Below are 9,211 nucleotides of genomic sequence, written 5' to 3' on the forward strand. Positions count from 1 at the left end.
TATTTTTTCTACAAAGAAGATTGTAAACCTATAATGACTCAAAAAGGCAAATGGGAGTGCATAGTAACCCTAGAATCAGTAATTATTTTCTTCAGCATACAGGATTGGTGTTTGCAATGAGGTGTGTTTCATTATATCAGCAACAAAGGGCAGCTGAATTCTGCATTGAGAATGCAGTTCCAGTAGAGTAATTCTTAATGGAGCCAGCACTTCCAAAGGTGTTCTCAAAATGCCATGTGATCATAGCAGTGTTTTTATCAGAAAGTAGAATATTTGAGTTTATGCCAGTCTTCCAAACTATCTAATTGAAGCTCAGCAAGTCTCAAGAATTTCTGTTTTCCAGCAGTTTTCCAATGTGAGATTCAGAGTAAAGTAAGATCTCTCACAGCACTAACAAGGTGGAATCAAACAGGCCTGTATCTTTATATTTAAGAGTTATTTTAAATGTGACTGTTTCTGGTTATTAAAAACTCAGACTTGATAAAATGAAACACATGGGATCATAACGGATCAGATGATTTGGATGATTAAGGATTTAAGTTGTAGTTACTAAAATCAGGAACTTTAACCACTTTCAACTTTAAATAAAGCTGCCTCATGGAAATGTGACTTTGTAGACTGCTGCAAATAAAAGTATTTAGAAATGGGTTGTGAAGTTCTAGTCACTTGCTGTATGGTTGAGCATAGGTGCCATTGCTGGTAGTTTAATAAGTAGCAGGTTTTGCACTGGAAAAAATGTTAAATACTACCCCAGACTGCATCTCAAAAATAGTTTTCTCATGAATGTAATAGATGTTATAAATCTGTTCTTTTCTCATTGAATATATTATGGCAGTATCAAGACACAAGCTGTGTATTGGAGATCCTTCCTGTAAGTCCCAAGATCTAGTGTGTTACTTCCATGTGGATAGCTGTCAGATAGGAGACAGGACTGGAAACTGAGCACACAATGTGGGAATCAAGCTTGAATTCTGGTAAGTAATGGGCAAAATTTAATGATTAAAGGTGGAAATCATTACTTTCCTAAATGTAATAAAAGGTATATGGATTCTTGAGGAGAAAAACCAGAAATGTAGTAATTTGATTTCTCATGGGGAAGACATGGGAAAACCAACAGTTTTCTAAGAAAAGCATTTATGTAAATTGACTAATTTTGCTGGAAAGTTAGCTAATACAAAGCACTGAGAAACACTGATGATGTAGGAGTTTTTTAAAGTACAAATTGTTTTTCATTACCATGTTGATAGGGTTTGTCAAGTAACTTAGTGTCCACAGGTTTGTAAGTTTAGCTATTAGAGGAAAGTTAACTTGAGTGACAACAGTTTAATGGCAGAAGGTTGCACACAACTACTCTGCATTAGCAAACTTGTGAAACTTGGTACCTTGTGATAGCTTTGTGTGTGCATGCAGGCATTTAGCTCTTACTTCAAACAGCGTGGGGGGCGCAGAAGCTGAAGTTTCTCCTGGAGTATATTTCAATACTATAATACTGCAAGGACAGCTTACTTGTCACTGAGTAAAGCTAGCTCTCCGCAAAAGTACTGATACTCCACCTGTAAAGCCTGATTCTACAATATTTTTAGACTTGTCAATTTCCATTTTAATCTGATCTGTGAGACTGCAATCACTGTGTTCCTCTAACATAAACTTAAAAATCAGATTTTTTTTTTTTTTAATTAGAACTGTTCAAGGAGATGGAGGGATAGCCAACTGTAAATGTTCAGGAAAAGAATTCCTCTAGAACAGTCCAGTTCTGAAATGCTGAATGACTTTGCTCTCACTTTCAATTAGACTGAAAACCTTTAAAGAAAAACAGAACACAAGTTTTATACAGCACCTCTTTATAAAAAGTATTAATTACAAAAAAAGTAAATAAAAGATTCCCCAAAGCAAGAATTGCTGGTAAAGGTAGAATCAGGAACTTGTGTGAAAACAGCTGAGCAAATTCCAATACAGTCACATATTTTAACGTAGCTTCTTCCATCTGTATGGCATTAAAAGCTATTCCAGGAATAATGCTTTCAGTCATCCACCCCAAGTGATGCAAACCGATTAACACTGCATAAATGCTGAGTTTCTGATATAGCACACCTGATGGGTTTTTTTCTCTTATTAGATGCTTTCTTCTTTTTGCAGGACTCTGATGAGGTCTTGGTCATCTTCTGAAAGAAATCTGGAGATACAGTCGACTCCACTGTATTTAACAAAACCTGACAGAGCTGAGTCATTTTTGGAGATAAACTAAACAGATTTTCCACTGAAGGTGTTGATTTAAGCTCTTGATATAGTCTGTGCACAAGGGTCCCACTGTAAAGCCTGCTCAAAGGAAGGAGAGAATCCTCATTTAGAATCACACCTCAGCAGGACAGGTACAGAAACATGCTGCTTCATGAAAAACCACATCTTAACTACATACAGTATTGAGCAGTGGGCTCCTAAGGGATACCTATTCTACTCAGTATTTTTCTTCATATTAATGTCTTTAAAGAAAGGAGTTCAAATGCAGTAAAACTGGCCAAAGGAGTTTGACACAGAAAATAAAAACATGTGAACACATTGCATCAGGGGCTTGTGTGGAAAGGAGACATCTGAAACATACTTACCTGCTTAGGTCTGGCTCAGAGAGAGGAGTGCAAAGTAGCTGGTTGAGATACAATCCCATCTGAAGACAGCACTGCCACTGGCAAAAACTGTGTGCAGCATCTAAATCAAAGTCTTTATTTTGCAATTTCTTTTCCTTCCATTTTAGAAATTCGTTATATGCGATACTGTCATCTTCAGCATGTAAAATTGTGGGATCTAGGTTACAAATAAAAAAGGCATGCAAATAAATGTTCTGCTGTGAACAGCACAAAAGGTATCTGCAATGTACAGGATCTTCAAACCTCCAGTTCTATTTCAGGAAACATTAATAATGTTTTCAAATGTCTCAAACTGAACTTTAAGACATAAAATTGAGTAAAAATTCAAGTATGAATATCCATGAGAATCTGAAATTGTGAAATCGGGAATTCTATTTGCTAGGCGATCTGCTATGCTGCTCTGTGAGTGGGCTGATTACAAACAAGACTTCAGTCTCACTCCCACCCACCTGGGACACAGATGGCAACCATGTCAGTCTTATGTATAGAATATATACACTAGAACCCAAAACTGTATAACCCTGGCATGCGAAATTTTTGCCATCGAATGAAGGACTCTAGAGGAAATGCTGCCATAACTCTAATCAGTATAGATATTACTGAAACAATTTCTGTGATCATTTAGTGTTTTCACATTTTCACAATGCACAGGCAGGTAAAGGGTGCCTATGCAACTCGGCATTTTTAAGTACAGATGATTTTTCTCTCTTGAGTTTTTCTAAAAAAAAACCCGCAATCTGAATGCATCAACAGTAGTTATTCTCTTGTGATGCATGAGTATGTTACACTTACTGTTTTCTAACTGTTATAGCTAAATTAATCTTAATCTTAAAGAAAGCATTTATAAATGCAATTTAATGTTTTAAAAGATGGCAAAGTACTGTTTTACCTATGTAAAATGTTAAATTGATGGCTAGCACTGTTTCTCTGCTCTGTATCAATGCAAAGATTATGATACCTGAGGATATAGTTTAAGTCAATGCTAATTCACCTGAATTTAGACTACTCGCCATGAATGAGGAAAAATGAATTACGGTATAGATTCTTCATAGCATACAATACAAAAAAATTGTATTCTTTGGAGACATACCTGGATCATGTGTTATCCTGTGCAGTTCTCCAGATATTATCATTAGAAGTAAAGCCTTTAGTTGATGCAACTTAACTTTTGGTTCTGAACAACGTACCCAGTAACACGTTACAGCAACAGGGAGTTGTAAGTGACTGGGGATAGGTTCTAGGAAACTCATTTTCACTCCTAGAGTCTCCAGCAAAATCATCTGACGGCATGACATGGGCACCTGAAAATAAATTTAAAAATTGGAGTGGAAAAATAAAGGTAAGAGATTTTATTTGCTGTGAAAAATTTCCAAAAGGCAAATAAGGTTGTGTTTAAACTAGCTAGTACTTCATGGTTTTGATAAATAATTTTCAGAGATATTCTGAACAGGTCATTATTTTTTTTAAGTACTACTTAAGCTTTAAAAACTACACAGTTAAATGTTACGTAGAAGGATAAAAGTAGTTTTTTACGACTGCCTGAGGTTAGATTTTTTTTTTAAGAGGTTTGAGTCTTCTTCAAATGAGGTTACTTAATATAAACTCCTGTGTAAAAAAAAAAAAACCAAAACAAAACAAAAAAAAAACCAACCAAAAAACCCAAAAACCACAAAAAACCACCACGAACAAAAAAACCAAACCACACCTTCATTTTGTGCCTCTTAAAAGTTACCCTTGCTTTGTGAGATGTAATGGTGATGTCTGTTCTTGATACGTTGAAAACATGCTTACCACAATGAAACCTTAAGTGTGAAGCTTGCATTTTTTACTTGCAACATATTAATTCCTAGCACATTCTCTCTTTGTGCTATTTAACTTCTAAAAGCTGGTGTTATAACCTTTGTCCATAATTTCATGCATGCAGCAGAATCACAGCAGGCTGTTCAACTGTAATTCAAGTGCCTTGTGAACCTTGATAAGGATGGTTTTGCCTGTTCCTAGGCACATGTGCGCACAGTGGAAGACAAACTGAAATCAGTTTTGCCTAGAGTACTTTAAATGCAGAATGACCTTTCTTCTTCTTTCTGTTGAGTCGGTAATTCCCACAAGGCCAGTTGTTACAATAGTGGAAGCTCAAATTCATTAAAGAGCATACATACCAAGACTAAATTAAGGTGTCATTAATGTTTCTTAAAATCCCCAAACATGATTTTTCAAACTCTTTTCAGTGTTTGCATACTGCTTGTTTAAAAGGCCTGTAACAATAACCTGTCTTGTAGGCCTTTGGATCCATAGCTATCTGTAGCATTTAATGGTCATAGTAGGGATAGACTTGGTTCTTACATGAAATAGCCACCAAGTGATAAAAACATACAGCACAGCCCACACCTGGAGATGTGTCAACAGTTGAAAATGCCAAAAGGGACAGAGCATGTGGCTTAAATATGCAGCATTAAAAGGCACAGATTGTATTTCCAGATGTTTCAGAAATTACTGCACACAAAACCTCGGTTATGCAGCTTTAGGAATGGGAGATGACTTCCCATTCACAGCAAGAGTTACCGTCTTAATCTTTAGAATTTAAATGTACAGAATTGCTAATGGTGACTGGAACTAACCTAGTACAACTTTCCTTTGTTTACAAGCTGTTTTTCAGGTGCTGTTCTGTCTGGCAAGCAGCAGGGGTCCATGTTAGCAGGACACATACTTGCGGCAGGTAAAATTGCTGGGCAGCTGCAAGATTCACACATGAAATGATGGTGATTTTTAGTAGAAAAGCATGGGTCAGATTTTTTTCAGAACATTGCTCTGAAACATCCATAGCTTGATCAAATATAAATTAAATTTTGTAGTATTAAACTGCATTTTTCTAAACTTCATGAAACTGAGTTCCTTCCTGTAATTACAGAAGCAAGTATTAGTGTAACAGAATACACAGGATGAAAGAGGGGCTTAGAATGTAAAATGTAGGCAAGACTACATAGACACTCAACCAACTGTTCATGTAATTTGTCTTGGTACGCTTGTGGGGTGGCGGAAAGGGAAGATGACAAAGGCAATCTATGTAGCTTCTCCGGTATCACAGGCCAAGCTCAGAGCCCTGTAAGTACCTCTGTATTAAGTAGTTACTTACTGAAGTGGCTTAGTTCAGGCATCACATTTAGCGACCAGTTGGCAAACACAAGTCCCAACTATTTTTTGTCACTCGTGAAACACTGTTAACTGTGCTCTGTTGTGACAACCATTTACCTCCGCTAACTTGTCCAAAGGAAAATGATCATCACAAAAATCTGTGGGTAGGCTTGCTGCTTCAACAAATGTTTTTTTAAGTGTCTTTTGGAGTCTGTCAAATTCACATACAACTGGCAGCTTGCTGGTCTGCTTGCCTGGAGAAGCAGCTTCTGTGTTTTGCGATCCTTTCAGCAGCAGTCCATAGATAACTTGTCGAATGGGCAAAGCTGTGCTATGTGCGCTGGGTCTCTGCATATTCTCTACCTGAACATGGAGGAAGGTACTTCTCAGCATCAGGGCGTCGCTGATGAATGGAGCCAGCTTACCTTTTGCCAAAGCATCGAGTACCCACTGCGGTAAGCTTGCTTTCCTGGCAGCCTCACATTCATACTTTCCCTTCTGAAAAAAGTCCTCAAGATTCACATCAGACGGAGCATAATCCTCCACTGAAGTGCACAGAAGCTCCTTGATTTCTTCTCTCTGGTGTTTCTTAAGGTATTTCAGCACATTGTCGACAGCCTCGGTGGGCTCAGCAAACTGCGACAGCCACTTCAGAAGCCCCTGAAGGCGGACGTGCTTCCCCCGCTTCCCCCCTGCGCACCCCCTCGGCAAGCGCACCTTGCTGAAGAACACCTCGAGGGCGGCCAGGTCGATGTAGTCGTTCCCGCTCATGACGGCAAAGAGGGGGAGCAGCCTCGTGTTCGGGTGACCGAAGTACCTGCAGAATTTCTCAGCGGAAAAGCAGCGAGCGGGGACGTAGCAGCCCCGCGCCCCCGCGCCCAGGCTCTGCCACTGGAAGTGGGTCAGCGGGCAGTAGCCGCCCGCCAGGTCGAAGACGAAGAAGTCGCTGTCGAGGGAGAGGACGGGGCAGCCCCAGCGGTTGGCCAGGCCGGCGATCTCCCGGTCGGCCTCGGCGAAGCACTGCACGAAGGGCACGCCGAGCCGGCCCAGCGCCTGCACGAAGGCCTCACGGGTCAGCAGCGGCACCAGGCAGCCGCCGTCACCGCGGGAGAGGCCGTGGGCCGCCCGCAGCCGCTCGGCGGCGCGGCCCCGCAGCGTCGGCAGCTTCCTGTCCTCGGCGCCGCGCCCGCCGTCCAGAACCACGAAGGGGGCGACGCAGCAGGCCCGCAGGCTGCCGAAAAAGTCGCGCACGGCCGCCGCGAAGGGGCCGTAGTCACCGCCGCGGCGGAAGTCGACGGCGGAGGCGAAGCACAGCCGGTGGTAGAGGCTGCTCCCGTCGATGACCAGCTTGGTGTCCCTCACCCGCAGCTCGGTGAAGAACGCCCCGCGCTCCTCCACGAAGCCCGTCAGCCCCTGGATGCCCATAGCGGCAGCTGCCGCCCCCTCTTCCCCGGGAACGGCGCCACGCCGCCGGAAGTGGCACTAGAGTGACAGCCGAACTCCTCCAGTGAGGGCTCCGTTTCCTCTTCCCGCCTGCCGGCTCTCGGTGCGCGTGCGCGGCGTCTCCTAGCGACGGAGCCGCGGGCGCAGCGGGCGGGCGGGCAGCCCCCGGCGCGGCTCCCGAGGCCGGGCGAGGTAGGACGCTGTGGCCGCTCCCTCCTTCGCCTGGGGCTGGTAGCGCCTTGCCTCAGGCTGTCCGAGGGGCCCCGGAGGGCCCTGAGTGACGGTGATCCCCGCCGTCAGACGGCCCTCTCGCCCTGGTGGCCCTATGGGGTCGGGCGCTGGAGGGGGAGAAGCCCGTGGGGAGATGGCGCACCGCGAAGCATACCGGCCAGGGGCGTCCTCGGCAGCACCGCCTTCTCCGGGGAGGTGGGGAAGGGGGCCTGAGTGGAGGCACGCTGCCCTCGCCCCTCTGTGTGAGGGGAGCTGGGCGGGGAAGCGGGGACGCTTCATACGTGTGTGTGTGCCCCCAGGCCCTCGGAGCGTGAATTTTGAGTCTTACACAGTCTGTTAAGAAGGTGGTGACATCTCTGAGGTTATCCTGGGGGATCTCGGCTTCCTGAACGTGCGTCAGGGAGATATTAGTTGGCCGGTTTGATAGTCGAGTACATTTGACCCTGGTTTACTATCACCTGCAAGCTCCTTTGCTGCCGACGCTACTAATAAAATCTCGGTTATCCTTTCTCTGGGAGCAGTAAAAAGCTGAGCCAACTGAGATCGTGTTACTTTAGACTTGGCTAGGTTTATAAAAATGTTGCAGAAAATAACAATGGAGCCAGTGTTCAGGAGGTTGTGTGGGGTTTTTTGTTTGTTTGTTTGTTTTTTAATGAAGGAAAGAAAACCAGGAATACTTAATTTTTTTATTTTCAAAAAGTTTAAAGGAGCATGCCAGTGGAGTCATTGGCGGGAAAAAAAAAATCAAGGTAGTAAATACTGAGTTTAAATATAAAACCTGGAATTTGTAAGGGGTAGGGAGGGGCAAATGTTGGTGTAGCATAGAGGTTCTTAAGGGATGGAAAGAAAACCTGATAGAATTGGAAAATGATCTTAATCGGCAAAGAAGGGTTTCTCTTGGAGGCAGAAAGTGTCAGAGTACGTTAGCTGTCGCTAAAGAAACCTGAAGGTTACATAAAGGAACTGAAAAACAGTGTCTTATGTAAGCAAAGGAAGGTCAGGGGAAGAAGTAGAGGTGCTGTGCACTTAGCATGTGTAGATGGAACTATGAAACTCTAAACAACAACTTTGCTTTAGCTTACAACAAAAAAGAGGAAGGAGATTTAACTCTAGCCAAGGAAGAAGGAAAAATAAAAAAAGTGATCCAGGCAATGTAATTGCAGTGGTTTGGCATCAGCAGTCAGCCAGGCTCTGGAACAGGGCGAGGGGAGAAAATTAAGAACATTTTAAATTAAAAATTAAGAATGTGTTTACCAGAGTGTTACTGGATAGGGTATACTGGGATTTTGAGGAAAACGGGGCTGGAGAGTTGATTTCATTGAGTTATCTCTAGTTGTTCTGAACTTAAATGAAGCGATTGACATACTGCTGCTTGGGAAATACCTGCTCAGTGGGAGAATACGGATGCTGGTGAAAAATACAAGGAAGGTCGGGCTAGAAGTTTGAGTGAGGTGGGAAAGGCTGCCAGTTTGTACACTTCTCGAAGAATCCGTCAGTCTTATGACTTGATTGACTTTTACAGAGTATTTCTTTTAAAAGCAGTGGCTCAGCAATTCGTCTCTTCTGCGCTATCAAAATGTGCCTGTGACACCACAATGGCAGTCACTGGCCCCCGCCTTATGACACTGTTCAGCAGTGGATATCAAAGCATTTGACAAAGTTATATGATAGTTATTACTATTATTATAGGGAGAAGGAAATTGAAGCATAGAGAGTAGTAGGTAAGAGACAGGGTTGGAAATAAAGCACAACAATTAGACTCA

The 9,211-nt window shown here is 42.9% G+C and overlaps 1 protein-coding gene across 1 annotated transcript; it reads right to left on the bottom strand.

Annotated features, from left to right (window-relative positions):
• Positions 1–1,889: 1,889 nt before the first annotated feature.
• On the bottom strand, positions 1,890–7,199 carry ASTE1 (asteroid structure-specific endonuclease 1). Its single transcript, XM_086468116.1, has 4 exons — positions 5,892–7,199; positions 3,733–3,943; positions 2,604–2,799; positions 1,890–2,316 (listed from the first exon to the last, which is right to left on the bottom strand). Exons 1-4 carry the CDS (start codon positions 7,197–7,199, stop codon positions 2,022–2,024), a joined length of 2,010 nt encoding a protein of 669 aa, XP_086324242.1. The 3' UTR covers positions 1,890–2,021.
• Between the last annotated feature and the right edge of the window lie 2,012 nt (positions 7,200–9,211).

This window comes from Leptosomus discolor, chromosome 7 (assembly GCF_034619465.1).
Source record: "Leptosomus discolor isolate bLepDis1 chromosome 7, bLepDis1.hap2, whole genome shotgun sequence".
In the NCBI taxonomy this organism is placed as follows: domain Eukaryota; kingdom Metazoa; phylum Chordata; class Aves; order Leptosomiformes; family Leptosomidae; genus Leptosomus; species Leptosomus discolor.